At 39.6% G+C, this 16,173-nt stretch overlaps 1 protein-coding gene across 1 annotated transcript in view; it reads right to left on the reverse strand.

Annotated features, from left to right (window-relative positions):
* The window catches only part of LOC147725889 (long-chain-fatty-acid--CoA ligase ACSBG2-like), a 380,881-nt gene that overhangs the window by 278,473 nt on the left and 86,235 nt on the right, over positions 1-16,173 (reverse strand). Inside the window, exon 3 of the mRNA XM_086960034.1 lies at positions 13,286-13,572. Within this exon, the coding sequence (XP_086816160.1) occupies positions 13,286-13,572 (287 nt within the window). The remainder of the gene's footprint in view (positions 1-13,285; positions 13,573-16,173) is intronic.

The following is a 16,173-nucleotide window of genomic DNA, read 5'->3' on the forward strand; positions in this document are numbered from 1 at the left end:
CCATCCTTATTACTTTTTTGGAGTAATTAAAGGCTGTTAGATCAAATACTGACAATATTGCTGTGGAAATAAAAAAATATACGGAAATACATGGCCAGTCTTTCAATGAAGGTGAGATCAAATGACATGATGTTATAGCCGAAACGGATAAGATATTCCCAATGGTTACAGAAATCTCCTTCATTAATAATAGATTGCTTGAATTAGAGAGCAGGAATAGGCAAAATAACTTATGTATTTTTTATTTGCCTGAAAATATTGAAAGAAATGATTGCAGGCAATATTCAGACAATCTACTACCTAATTTATTGAATGTGAAGTTCTTGGAAAAATTTGAGATAGAAAAAGCACACCGCATTCCATCTCATCGTAAACCAGATCAGACTAAGCCCAGGCAAGCTATCTTCAAGGTTTTGCGCCATCATCACCTCGTTCTTATCAGGAAGGCAGCTCATGAAATTCCTTCTCTTCTAGGTAATGGCTTGAAGATTTTCATCTATCAAGACTTCACCAAGGAGATGGTTGGGTAATGCCGAGATTTTGCAGCTTTGAGACCATGATTGAGAGGCTCTGCCTTCAAGTATGGACTCTTCGATCAGTCCACCATGCGTATAAAAAGATGATATCGCAAAATCCTTTCATCAGCCAGAACACCTTCAAGCTTTTCTGGATAACTACTCTCCTCTATCAATGGATACATATGACTCTCCAACTTGAAGTTATTCAGATAGTGTTACTACTTATGCTTCATTACTTGTATTGTAACTCGTAGGTATATTTGTTGTCAAGTTAATATAGCTACTGTTAGTACTATGATAATCCTTTTCTAGTACGGGTGTGTTCCTCCCTCTCTTGGATGCACATGTGTGTCTCTTCACTGGTTATGTCTGTTGTCTCTACTTTGTATATACATATATATTCACTGAAAAAACCATAGGTTATAGACCATATATAGATAGGAATTAGCATTTACAAAACCTTGAAAATTCACTGAAAAAACCATAGGTTATAGACCATATATAGTTAGGAATTCGCATTTACAAAACCTTGTTTTACTCACACAAAACCATTGAAATTCCATATATAGTTAGTTGCACTAACTATATATCGCGCACCCGCAATCCACTGCTGATGATGTCACATATTACATCATTCATGACATGGTCAGTGACATCACTGATGACATCACTGATGACATCTCAAATGACATCACTGATGACATCTCAAATGATATCACTGATGACATCACTGATGACATCTCATTTGACATTACTGATCACATCACTGATGATATCATTCATGTGATAATACGATGAACCTCTTCAGACTCTAATATAACCTTAGATACAATCAGTGTAAACAGACACTCACAGACTGTCACTCATCCATGGAGTTACTCACACACCTAGTCAGTCATGCAAAGAATCAATCACACCTCCATTTCCTCAACTATACAGTTATACAAACTTTACTTATTCAAACATATACTAACACATATTTACTCTCTTATACAATCCCTGATACAAGTTCACAATGATCCATACAGCCACTCACACATTCACTGGCTCTTATGCACAGTTATTTATATATGTCAACTCTCACATGTACTGTGTTTTACATATGTACTTACTTTGACATGTAGCACTGAGATATCCATTCACTCACCAATACACTCATGCACACAGTCAACCACCCATACAGCTGTTTCCACATGCACTTTTGAAACCATACATCTAGTGAATCAACTGCTCACACATCTATGCACAGAGTCATACACCTCCCAGCCACCCACACACAAACTCAGTCTCCCATACAAATACTTGGGCAACCAATCAATAACCCATATAGTTACTCATATAGCTACTTATCAACACATGCAACAGTTTACAGAACAACAGACATAATGATGCACAAATTAAGACAGTTTAGTCACTAACCCATGCACTCAGTGAGACACATTTAATCACTCACTCATACAGTCAGTCATGCACCTACTAAATCCTTCATCCAGACACTTATACATCCACTCATTCTTCAATATGTAAGACATATTTTAACTTTACAGAAACATACAGTCACTGGATGTTGTCATCAGTGATGTCATCAGTGATGTCATTTGAGATGTCATCAGTGATGTCATCAGTGATGTCACTGACCATGTCATGAATGATGTAATATGTGACATCATCAGCAGTGGATTGCGGGTGCGCGATATATAGTTAGTGCAACTAACTATATATGGAATTTCAATGGTTTTGTGTGAGTAAAACAAGGTTTTGTAAATGCGAATTCCTAACTATATATGGTCTATAACCTATGATTTTTTCAGTGAATTTTCAAGGTTTTGTAAATGCTAATTCCTAACTATATATGGTCTATAACCTATGGTTTTTTCAGTGAATTTTCAAGGTTTTGTAAATGCTAATTCCTAACTATATATGGTCTATAGCCTATGGTTTTTTCAGTGAATATATATATATATATATATATACATACATATATAAACATATATCATCTGTATATCTATATAAATACAAACATAAATGCATGCATACATATACTTATATGCATACAGATGCATGTTATTTACATGAAAGTTGAAAATACACTAATAAAAGCAAAGCTAAAAAGCCACCTCATTACAAACAGAATGGCTTTAACTTAAACGAGGGCGAGATCTATTGCATTTTCAATGCTTGTTTACTTTGGTTCCATCAAGAAGGCATTCAGATGTGTCACACATTTGCCATAAATTCTGAATGTTAGCACTCTAGTTGCACATTAGATCACTGTAGTAAAGCTACTGCTCACCAGGGACGTCTGCTGCTGGTATTCAAAGTGCATGTTTCAGTCTGCATGTCAGAATTTTTTTAATGAAATAGAAGAGGATTTGAGAAGTCACTCAAAATGATCCCTAATTTTTCTTTCTGAAGCACTAATCATACTTTCTATGGCAAAATTAACCCCCTCATGTTGTTCCTTTTTAAATTGAGTGTTTTCAGACTTACCACTTCATTCCAATCAAGATGGCTTCTGGTGTGCCATACTTTTGTCATAAGTAAGACTGTTAGCGCTCTACTTGTTCTTTAGAACACTCTGGGACATTCTGTCATTGGGCTATACTTGTGGTACATCTGGGTGATATTTGGGCTACATTTAGGCTCTTTTGTCTCTGGTGGCCATCTTGGGAGACTGTATGTCAGAATTTTTTAATGAAATTGAAGAGGGTTTGAGAAGTCACTCAAAATGTGCCCTAATTTTTCTTTCTGCGGCACTAATCATAATTCATATGGCAAAATATACCCCTCATTTTGTTCCTTTTTAAATTAAATGTTTTAAGAGTTACCACTTTATTCCAATCAAGATGGCTTCAGGTGTGCCATACCTTTGTAATAAGTAGGACTGTTAGCGCTCTAGTTGTTCTTTAGAACACTCTGGGACATTCTGTCATTGGGCTATACTTGGGCTACATCTGGGTGATATTTGGGCTACATTTGGGCTCTTTTGTCTCTGGTGGCCATTTTGGGAGACTGCATGTCAGAATTTTTTAATGAAATAGAAGAGGATTTGAAAAGTCACTCAAAATGTGCCCTAATTTTTCTTTCTGCAGCACTAATAATACCTTCTATTGCATAATATACCCCCTCATTTTGTTCCTTTTTAAATTAAATGTTTTAAGAGTTACCACTTTATTCCCATCACGATGGCTCCAGGTGTGCTATACCTTTGTAATAAGTAGGACTGTTAGCGCTCTAGTTGTTCTTTAGAACACTCTGGGACATTCTGTCATTGGGCTATACTTGGGCTACATCTGGGTGATATTTGGGCTACATTTGGGCTCTTTTGTCTCTGGTGGCCATTTTGGGAGACTGCATGTCAGAATGTTTTAATGAAATAGAAAAGGATTTGAGAAGTCACTCAAAATGTGCCCTAATTTTTCATTCTGCAGCACTAATCATACTTTCTATGGCAAAATATACCCCCTCATGTTGTTTCTTTTTAAATTAAATGTTTTAAGAGTTACCACTTTATTCCAATCAAGATGGCTTCAGGTGTGCCATACCTTTGTAATAAGTAGGACTGTTAGCGCTCTAGTTGTTCTTTAGAACCCTCTGGGACATTCTGTCATTGGGCTATACTTGGGCTACATCTGGGTGATATTTGGGCTACATTTGGGCTCTTTTGTCTCTGGTGGCCATTTTGGGAGACTGCATGTCAGAATGTTTTAATGAAATAGAAAAGGATTTGAGAAGTCATTCAAAATGTGCCCTAATTTTTCATTCTAGTATTTGAGAAGAAAAAGTGCCCCCCACTTGTTTTTCGGAACTGCTCTTAATTATGAGCAACACATCCACTCGGATTAGATATGTTCGGTATGTTTATTTATACCATGAATTCAACTATTAGTTTAGAAAATTCTGTACATTTCATGTCAGACAAAGAACACCAAAGAATTAACTTAATTTTTAAACGTACAAAAAGAAAAAATCACAGATACATCTACTGTACACAACAAAGCATGACATTAATTTTAGAAAAAGTCACAAAAATCAAAAAATGAAAACTTCTTTTCACAGTAATAAACAAAGTCACAAATGAAAGGGGATATCACGATACATCAATTGTTGCACAACACTCGTTTTTTTAGGGTCGTGTTATTTATATGTTATGGATGCCTGTTATTTCTATCCCCTTTCTTGCCGACGCGTTTCGAACTTCGTACATCAGTTACGAGTTCTCTTCAGGGCCTTGTTATTACTATATGCCTGTGTGTAAAAAGGAAACGCTATTTAAAATCCAATCTTGGGTCTCATCTCCTAAGATCACTTAAGGTCTACTGCAATATTTAAAAGAAGCCGATTTACCTGGGCAGTGGCCGGGTTTGTCCTATGTCTTGTTCTGGGTCATTGAAATTTCAGTCTACAGGACGTTAAAAAACCAGTTTTAGAGTCAAATACCAGTATTCACCCTGCAATCACATCGCGCAGACGTTACAAGACATACCTTTAAAGTAGTTTTTGGTACGGTGGGGCATCTCCCTATGGCTCGGGGAAGCTTCAATAACCTGGGGGAGGGGCGAGGAGGGAGTCAGTACAGACAGAGTGAATCTATGCAGAAGCCAAAGCAAGTGGTTGAGGGGCTTCTCTTACCTCGTAAGGTGCCCCCTGGGCTTCGGGAGTGTTTCACTTTGTGCCTTAGTGGATCGGTTGGTTTCTCGTAACTGATCAACCGTGCCGCGTAATGACTCACAATTATTCTCCGGTCACGTAAGCTGTTGGGAAGAGGAAGGGTTGGTTTTACATATTGTTCCCTCTGCAAAGCAGCCCGTCTCAGTTGGGCATATAGTGTCTTCGCTCACCTCTCGCTCAGCGGTTCGCTTTCCAAATGACTCAATGTCGAGGGCGGCGGTGAGACTGCCCCGAGACTAAATATGGTCACATGACCTTAGGTATTCTGGGAGTTGTAGTTCTAGTTACTCGCGTGTATCATCCTCTAGTACCCTTTCCTCAAGGTGGGACCATGAGGCCTCATGGAGTCCCATTCAACTTGTGCTTCATAATCTGGACACCTCGGACAGACGAGGATTGGAGCAAGTAACTCCAAGTCTAGTTTATAAACTTGCCTACACGCATGGGAAACAAGAGTTATTACCTCTTGTGTCATTTAATTTCTTTCTTGACAGAAAATAGACTTGGAGTTACTTGCTCCAATCCTCGTTTTACCGAAAAAAGCTCCCGGGATTCCTGTCGATTTACACAGACACGACAGGTAGGGTGTGAATATGGCACATGTAAATACTTTCTGATTACAGACGATTCTGGAAGGTTACATGATGAGGCCCCTTGAGAGTGAATATTTTATAAGCAATATTCGTTTCCTTTAGAATAGAGCTGATGTAGACGGGATATTTTTGCTATTTTATACAAGGAGTTTTTCGTCTTAGGTCTGCTTCAGTATCATAGATTTACTCAAATTTCCTATGATCTTTCCAATAATTCCATGCATTACATTACTCCATCTTTAGAAAAAAATCGTCCACCCTTTTTTTTCGATGCCTTCACTATAACTTGGGCAATTGAACTCTGATTTCGATGGTCATGGAAAACATGGAGTGGTATCTTTACACTCAACTTGAAAATAGGACACGTAATATATCTGTAGAAATTGAGTACTTTTAGCGCCCAATTTAGTACATGAGGCTTGCTATCTGAATCGGGTGCATTATGTTTATTTCTGTATATCTAATCAAGCAAACATATTCGTATGACAGTGTCCAATTTAAAACAGAGTTCTCCCTTGTTTTTTCTGTTTTTTCTTTTTATTCTCATTTAGTGATTATCTTGCAATCCGTATTCTTACTTGAATTGGTCAAGGGCCCCACCAGGTCGGAATTATCACCGGAAGAGCGATGAGAGTCTTTTTATGGCATCTAATAGCTGCATATCAATTAGACATTACTCGCAACATTTTGGCCGTTTCTGATTTATCTGTTTTAATAAATTAGCTCAACTTTTTCTCCCCCCCTCACTTTTTCTCTGGTCCTTTCTCTCTTTTCTGTATTTGCTTCTGTCCCCTTAGACCGTTGGCATAGACGCAGTCATTCGGAGGTATGTGTTGGTTTGTGAATTATTCTGATTTCACCTTATTGCATAACTTAGCCACCAATATCACTATTCTGCAATCAGCCAACTACGGTGAAGGCTATACTTTAAACTCTAGGCATGGAGCCACTGATTTACACTTTTTAAGCCTCCGTTTTTGAAAAAGCAAGTTATTTGATAGCAATGGGTACTTTCTTTCAACTAGAAACTCATCTTCGCGAGTATCACAGGCACAACACCTTTCACCTTTCGATCGGATTAGATTCACTACACCTGTGCACGCGACACGGGAGCACGGTGATATTCACACAATGTTCATCAAGTGTCTTAGGGGATTTAATCTCTAGAAGTTGTCTAGATTTATGTTTCACTGATCTATATGTCTGACAGAATTAATTGTCTTTTGAAATACTCTTTGTAGAAAAGGATTGTTTTTATTCCCAGCCCTGAAGATTCGCGCAAGCGATGAAACACGTGTCGGCTGGCTGCTGTTTTGTACTTGAAAATTACGATCAGAAGATTTCGCTTTTTCACTTCCGTTTTTGATACGATTGTTTTTCTGCAGCTTTACCTGTATTTCCTGTTGCATGTAATACTACGGACGTAGATTTGAATATCCTAATGTGTGTGCATAGGGTGTGTTGTTCTATGAATCCTTGTGTTGAACCAGCTAGCTGGTTTAACCTATGAGTGGTTATTAGGTTTTTCCACTCACCCAGTTGCACCACCTAATTTATTTGTTTTTTCATGTGCATCTATCATTGGCTGTGCGCCCATTTCTTTGCTGACACTAAAAACCTTTTTGCTATACCTCTTTTAAATAGACTTTCCTTGACCAAATATACCCCTCCCATAGCGTTTGATTCCTTCAGAATGTTATTTAAAAACACTAAATTGGTTGATATTTGGAGGTTACATTTCCCAACCCAGAAACAATTTACGTTTCTTATTATATGTCAGAAAGAGAAAACCAAATATCTAGGTATATTCTTTACACTCTCCTTTAAATACTCCATTACTCTAAACTGTGACTATCTACTTAACAAAATTGCAGAAAAAAATTGCCAATGATCCACACTCCACTTATCATGGTAGGGGAAACTTGAAACCTTTAAAATGGTATTAGCCCCAATTATTTGTTATACCTTGTCTATGATGCCTGTACAATTACCTCTCTCTAATCTACAAACCAATTGATAACTTTACTTCCAAAATTATATGGAATCACAAACCCCCTCGTATTACTTATACTAAACTATACTGTTCAAACTGAAAAGAGGATTTGGTTTACCTGATTTTTTAAAATATCATAAATCATTTATTTTAAAACAAGGTTTACAAGCTTGGATACTAATTATTCCCCTAAATAGTTACTGATTAAACACAATTTAGTGTCACCATTTCCTCTCCCATCACTTTTGACCATGTTTAATTCAAATACATTTTTTAGATCCTCTGCTTTTATTGCTTCCACTAAATTGATTATTGCTGATATATGCTTCCTTTTCAACAGGTATTTCAGACTCTACTATGATTTCCCTTTGGCATAATCATGTATTTAAAATGTAACCGTACAATTGCATCCTGCAAACTATGGATTTTGGCTGGCATTTTCTTTCTCTGTGATATTTATGAAAATGATGCTTTATTATCTTTCTCTGAACTTCAGGCCAGATTCATGTTACCCAATACCGAAGCCATTAAATATGAATTTCTTTGCAACACACTGCTTAACGCCTTTCCAAATGTGCTACCCCAAATTAAGATTCCAGATTTGATAAGTTGTAATAAAGCTTTTTCTGCCTCCCAACATACTGTCTCCAAATTTTAAAAACAGCTTCATTGTACAGAAACTACTAACCCTACTTTTTTATCCACTTTCTGGAACTCAGAACTTTCCTTGAATCTTTCTTTTCAAATTAGGGTCATCAATATTTCAGGATGGTTTCCTGTATCATTATCCCAAACCAACGCCTTTATTTTGTTCAATTGTCTATGGACTCCCTATAAATTATTTAAGGCTAAACTTATAGATTTTCGTCTTTCTCTGAACTGCAAATGCTATGATGGTACTTTGAAACATATGCTTTTGATTGTAATGTAATAGCTCACTGTTGGAAAAATATTTGGGATATTATCCCTAAAGTTCTTCCTATTTCTGAAACTCTCACCTATAGTATACTTATTGATAAATCTTGCATCCTATCATCCACCTCATTAGAGACCCAATTTAAACTTGTTATCTCCTTATTTCTATTACTATTAAATCTAATACTTCCAATTGGAAATCATCTGAAGCAATATCAATGCAAGCATGGTGGTCATATTTTATTTTAATTAGATCTGGTGCTCACTTATCTTATAAGGGAACATTCGAAAATACATAATCATTTCAACAGCTATGGGAATCACTTGAGGATTATATCAACACTTATTTATAAAGTGTTTAATAACCCTATTTGCTTATATTAACAGTTCTGCATAACCATTGTTTTGAGTAGTAGCCTCATTTGTTTCTTTCTCCAATGTTTATAATTTTACAATTTTTTCATGACAATGGTAATCTTTTGGTATATTTATATTGTTATGATAATATTTAAGTGCTAATATTATCGTATTATATATATATCAACACTGTATATTTTTGTGTTTGTCTTATCTACAAAAAAATCTCAATAAAATATTTTGAACATAGAATGAGATACTGCCACGTCGTTCATATTCTTAGCCTTTATAAATGTTATAAATGTAATAACATCTTTATGAACAATACAAAGACAAATGCAGCAATATTCATTTGCTTAAAGTTCTTTAAGGGTACACCATGAACCAAGCAGTAGAAAAAACACATCTATTACCTCAAGGCTGGACTAGAAAACACGAGCAGCCCTGGCAAGTGCTGCCTCATACCAGTCTGCATACGGTGCAGAGTGAGAAAGACCAGTATGGAAGCCCATCGAGCTCAAAAAAGACCAAAGGGTTCCACGGCCCTGAGAAGACATTTAGATAACATTGGCAAAATGATATATTTCGACAGGTGAACTGATTAAAATATCTTAAATGTAAATTACAGTGTTAATTATATTTTGCCCTTCTGTTTCCTGCATTTGTCAATGGATAACCACATTCCTGTAAGTGCTCATTGGTTGAATTTGTTCACTGTTCGCCAAATCACATCGGCTCAGCCTCAGTTCATGTTGTTTGCATCTTCTGTTGCTTTGCGTGATCTGGTTCAAGTGCTCCTATTGTTTTATTTGTCCATGGCTCGGTTTTTGCATCCATTTGCATTTCATTGTGCTTAGGGCTACTGACAGCTGAGCCCGTCCTGGGGGCTGTAATCACCCTGTGTTCATGGTATTCAGTGCAGCTGCATATAGAGACCTGCAGATGCAGGTTGGGAACCTTTCACTCACATTCAGACAAGCATTTGCAATGCAACAGGTCTCGCATTAATAAAACCTTGAACTTTTGGCGTTGCTGATAATAATGCAACGCCAATAGCTCAAACTTTCAATAATGCCAGACCTTTTGCATTGCAAATGCTTGTTTTCTTTCCCATTTCTGTTTAGTGGCAGTCAGGGAGACCCTGGGACAACAAAGGTCAGTGTTTGCATTTTCTCTCCATGGACAGAATGAGATTAATGGATTGTAACAGCACCACAGGAATGGGCACAACCCTACACACTTTGAAGAGTTACTATGCGACTGAAGAGCACCTGGACACAAAGTCCACCAGGCAGCAGGCTATGGAGTCTGCTTCACCTCCAGACCATGGTACTCATTATATTGTCCAACTAATCGTTGTTACCCAGAGTGCAACCAGCGGCCACTTATACCAGGTGAATACCAGCCCTGCAGGATATCACAGGACCACAAATACTCACCAATCTCTCATCCAGCCAACAGGGTAGCCTGAGGTTCTGAGGGGGCGGAGTCTGCTCCAGGAGCAGGGACTTCTAAACTTTCCTCAGTTACTCAGAGTAGAGGAGGGGTAAAGAAGAGGAGTCGCTCGACAAGTGTACTGACTTCTCCAGATCCTCCTGGAGGCACACGTGGAGGCCACACACCCTCACCCTGGCAGACATCTGCAGCTGGTCATCTGGTGGTTAGCCGATCATGTGCCGCAGGCGTGTGCAGAATCCGTATCTTAAATAGGTAACTAACTCTTGTTATTTTCTTATTCATTACCCGCCTAGCTCTTTGTGATGCCACAGAGAAGGCTTCTGATCAGACAACAATTGAAATCTTAGGGCCGGATTTAGATCTCGGCAGACAGGTTACTCCTTCACAATGATGATGGGTATCCTGCCCTTCAAAGTATAAATCCCATAGGATAAAATGGGATTTATATTTCAGTGGATGAGATATCGGTCACCGTTGTGACCAAGTAATCTATCAGGCCCTTGAGAAAAATGTCAGTATCCGAAAATAAAATGCAGCGATAATGCCGTTAGTTAGTTCAGCTGGGGGTAACTTCTTCAGATCCAGCTCCCTTTTGAACAGGAACAAAAATGCCTTGAGTGTTATTTCCCTGCAACGAGAAAGGAATATACATTTGTGCTGTCAGAAGAAAACCAAATCTGAAGTTCCTTCAAATTTAGTGAGAGATGGACTGGTATGGAATAAATCAGTTACTTAGTTTTATGTCTACTACCCCTCCAGGGGTATAGTCAGGGTTGGATTGGTAATGCGTGCATTTTGGTGGGTATCCGAGTTCCATTTGTGGTCTGCTTGTATGGCAGCCTGCTGCTTCTCGGATGCCACCAGCGGCCCAGTGGGGTCTTAAGTAACCTTTCTGGAGGTAGATGGGCGTCCATTACCTCCGTTTTACCAACGGGCAGAGGTGTCACTCCCTTACTCTCACTGGCCGGCCTATTAGTGTCTGCAGATTGAGCAAGGGTAGGGGACCTGAGCTGAAGTGGTCTCACTTGTATTCAGATGTAGTTCACCAGTGTGAACTAATCCATGCCTTTAAAAAAAATCTAAGTGAAGTTAAGAAAGCATGCCTCTGTCAGAGACCTCCCTTCTTTTCATAAAACATCCCCGCAGCAGTGTTTTGCGGAACAGCAATTGCCAAATGTGGGCCACTTTCCTTTTAGTGTGCCCGGGCCTATTTTTTATTCCAATCCAACCTTTGGTGTAGTCCATCAACCAGGACTGTCCTGGGCTTTTCTTTCAGTTTGACTCAGGTGTAACCCATCCCTTAGCAGTCAGCATCAAGACCTCAGCACCAGGTGTTTCTCGACCTTCCTCCTTTCCTTTTCCCTTGAGGGTTCCAGGTCAAGGATTGCCTGGTGGTGTTAAATGCAGGCTGGCAGAAGGCGTGACTTCTCTCCAGCAATTAATCTGTTGCTCAAAAGAAATGTTCTTGTCTGGCCCTTGTTTCCTCACCAGGACTGGTCACAAGGAATCGCTACTCTTAATTAAACTACACTTTGGTGGAACAAGGAGCCGACTACCGATGTAGTTTGAAGATCACAGGTCCTAAGGTAGGCAGGTATACGCCTCTCTCATCATTCAATTTGATAAAAGGAGCGAGTAAAGTGAACTATTGTTACTTGCAACCAGGGACAGTGACTCCTCTGTATAAAGTGACAGGATTATATTAATAAGTGACACCCGATAGTGGAAAGTGTGTTCAGTCAAATCTGCGAAGGACCAGGTAGTAGGGGAGGGAGTGATGTATACCTATTATATGTGCAAGCGTGCTCTACTAGAATTACTAGAGTTACAATCTGGGCCATAATCAGGGCCACTGCAATTATATGGTAGGAAGGGACAAATTATGCGTCAGGGTTGAGTAATGTATGTGTCAAGAAAAGCAAAATTATGCCGCGTAATGCGGCACATTTTGTGATTGTATTACTTCATTATTTTGACATTTTTAGGTCAAGCCCTGAGCCAGCGTGCAAGCACTGCTCTGGGGTTGATCTGGGGTAGTTGAGTACAGGAGAGAAGCCACGCCCACTCCTCTGGCCAGCTTTTTCATTGGCTTGTGTCTTTATCCTTTACTAAATGCTGCCTTCCATTGGTTTATAGGTCTGCTATTCCCCCTCTATGAGGACTATGTTGTCATTTGTATCCTTACTTGGCTACTGGCCCCTTTACTTTGAGTACTATTTTCTGCCATGCCTTCTCGCCCCCCCAGCACTCTCGTTGTTTGTGCCCCCTTAATCCCCCACCCGGTCGTCTGTCTTCAATGCAATAGGTCTCGCGTAAATGCGAGTCCTATTGCATTGGAAATGCTTGTTATACTTGTTAATACTGTCTGGTAATTGGTCGCACCTCATTAGTACCGGTTTAACACCTAAATATAGTAATGAACAATAGAAAGGCAACCAGTACAGTTTTGCAAAGGGACTGCCACTACACAGCAACACGTGTCACTGCCTTTTTAGTAACGTTTGAGCCGTTTGAGATTATGCAGCAGATGATGGATTATGTGGCAAATGCAGCAGATATATAAAATAATGCAAATATTGCTGCTGCCACACAATCACATAATTCCAGGGGCCCTGGTTATGATGTAGGGCTGTATATTCAACAGCTGGAGGACTCATCATTTGATACCCTATTTCTTCCTTTAATGCTTTGGTAGCCATACTCGCCCATCTCACAATCGCTCAACAACACGTAGATTTACATAAGACATGCAGGAAAGAGACAGCGTGACCTTGGCTGACCTTCAGGAAGCTCTTGGCCGCTGCCCGGCACTGCTGGTAGTACTGCTGGTATGTGGTGGTCTCCCAGTGGCCATCTCTCTTCACTGCCATTGCAGGACGGTCGCCGAACCGCTGGACCGATTCCTCAAACACCTGGAGTGTGGTGACCGGGGGCTCCGAAGCTGGCCCTGTCTCGTCCATACGCAATCTCACAGCTCCATCCCTCCGGGTGGTCCAGAAGCTGTCTGCTGGAGCCAGGTTCAGCTGGAGGGGTCTGCTTGTGGTCCCAAGAGAGCGTCCTTTGAGAGCTAAGAGGGGGAGTGGTATGAAAGAAGGACATTAACTCAGAGACAAACTCTGATGCAAACATATCCTACATCGGGTCTACAAATATTTAGCTATGGGTTTATTTCATAATACAACACTTTTTATTGGGTTTTATCAACTTTAGACATTAGCAGTTATTTTTTTTCAACATTGTGTTTTGTAAATGTTGTCGGAATTAATTCCAGATTGCTTTACAACAGTGTTAGAAAACAGTTTTTAGCAATTGGACACAAAAAAGATGTTTACAAATCTTAGTGGGCGGGTTTGAAGGAATTTGGAAGTCATAAGTATGAGCAATAAAGTGTAAATAGTTTAATATAACTAAAGCAGCCTATGATAACAAGAGGAGTCCTCTCTCCACTGAGATCTGAATTCGTTTTATGACCTCACCATCTAAATCGACGCTTTAACTGAGTGTGTCATCTACCAAACCACTGTAACTGTCTCTTGTGGTAACTGCTGCACACATCTACTGGTGTAAACATCAGAGTTTAATTACTATAACGGCAACCCATGTATCCTGCTTGTTGTAAAGTGCTCTAATGCCTTTGGGCCATGTCCAGTTATTTAAAATTGAAAAATGTAAATAAAATAAATGATGCAGTGCATTAGGCAGTTGGAAGGCAAGAACAGAGAGCAGGGTGTCTGGGAGAGAGGAGGACGCGGGGGGGGGGTATGGTAGAAATGGCTGAAGAATGGAGAGGAGAAGGAAGCAGGAAGTAAGATGTCGGGTATGGATGGAAGAAGTGTTATAAAAGTGAGATGGAAGGGTTCTGATGATGCAGATGAACTTGTCAGCTTCGTTTGAAACCCTCAATCACACTGTATGACTGTCTAGAATGGGTGGAGTGTTAACGGTGTTGTACATTGCGTTAATTGGCTTAGTTTATGCATTCATGGAAGTGCATCTGATTTTGTCAGGACCAAGTTATTCCTTGTGAATTCTTCATCAGTTTTAGTATCTCTCTGAGATCATGTTGATTCCTTGTGCCTTGTCATATAAACATGCAACCACTTCACCATCTTCCTCTGAGCCTCGGAGTCTAACTCCACAACGAATGTGATAACACAGAGGTACAACTTTAGAGAAACTCAGGTCCTTCTTCAGCCTTCAGATAGAGCAAGACTCACAGGTCATAAGATCTACATTTGACATTACACAACATTCACAGAATGAGAGCTGGATTAGCCTTAATAATTCCAAAAATGAGTTCTACTTCTAGATTCAGCCGCTAAGCTACATCAATTATATTTTGTTATGTCATGTTCTGTAGTTTTCATGCAGTGTCTTGCGACCCAGAACTTAGTGCTCTTCTACGCAGATATATGAGTCTACAGTGGTGTGTTTGCCCATCAAGGGTCTTCTACTCGGTAGTCGGGGGACAGACCATGCAGATTTGTGTGAAGAATTGTGTTGAATTTTTTTTTCTGAGGTTGTGTTACAAAAGGGGGTGCTGGTGGGGGTACTGTCATGTAGTTTCAATATACCCTATACAGGATCTGCACGTTTCGAATAACGTAAACTGTGGGATTGGTGGCAGACTGATTCTGTGCACCTCCACCAGGTATGTTAGTCTCTCTATATCAGATAGCTCACAGTGCGACTATAATCTTCTCTTATCGGGGAGAGAATAGTTTCTGGCAACCTCAGAACATGACAACCCTGATCCCCCGGATCGTGGAAACAATGTACTACTTTTCGCTCAGTTACTCGTGCTCACCTAGTTTTGTCTCAGAGATACACAGAATAAACAGCCTGGGCAATTCATTAAGTATTATTTGAACAGCGTAGAATAGATGAGCTGCAACAATCCATTAGACGGTAGCAGAGATATATGATTAGCAATACTACAAAAGTAAAGAGATGGTATAGCTCTACCATCTTGCAATAATCATGAATACATACAAGTATATAAAACACATGATACAAAGTGTGTACTCCTACCATGCCTCCCAACTAGATGTACCTAAAATGTACCTAGCATCTATGTAGGTGTTATGCTAAGAATCCCTCTAGGATCTAGTCCACCCCATTGCCTGAGAGTTAGAGAACGTGGGACCCCATCCTGGTCTCGAATTCGACACCCCGCAAGGAATGTTAGACCACTGCTAGCTGGAGCGTCTGCATGCAGGAACCTCAGCATCTCTGGTCCATGTGTCAGCCGGGAAGTCACAGTCTCCTCTGTCTTTCTAAAGCAAGACATGATGTATATATACCCACAGGTCTCCCAAGGGGTCCTACCTTGCTGTGTTACTGTGTCAGCCTAAAGGATGATGTCGAGCCTGAACTTTATACATAGATATTATACAGGAGATGATAAACCTGCTGTTAGTCCTGCTGTGCTACCAAGAAGCCTCATGCATAATGTATGAGAATCGAACTAGGGAAAACCACCTGCGTTCTGACTGCAGTGTCATATTTGGGTAAAAGGTCAATCCTCAAGAACTGTTATGTATTTAATGTAGGGAAGGATATAGGTGAAAGGTTATAATGCTACCAGCGCCTATATAGAGTACCTATATGGAATATAACACCCACTCCTCTTCCGACTGGACAACATAAGTAGCTAAGTAACATATAA

Source organism: Lissotriton vulgaris, chromosome 3_1 (genome assembly GCF_964263255.1).
Source record: "Lissotriton vulgaris chromosome 3_1, aLisVul1.2, whole genome shotgun sequence".
Taxonomy (NCBI): domain Eukaryota; kingdom Metazoa; phylum Chordata; class Amphibia; order Caudata; family Salamandridae; genus Lissotriton; species Lissotriton vulgaris.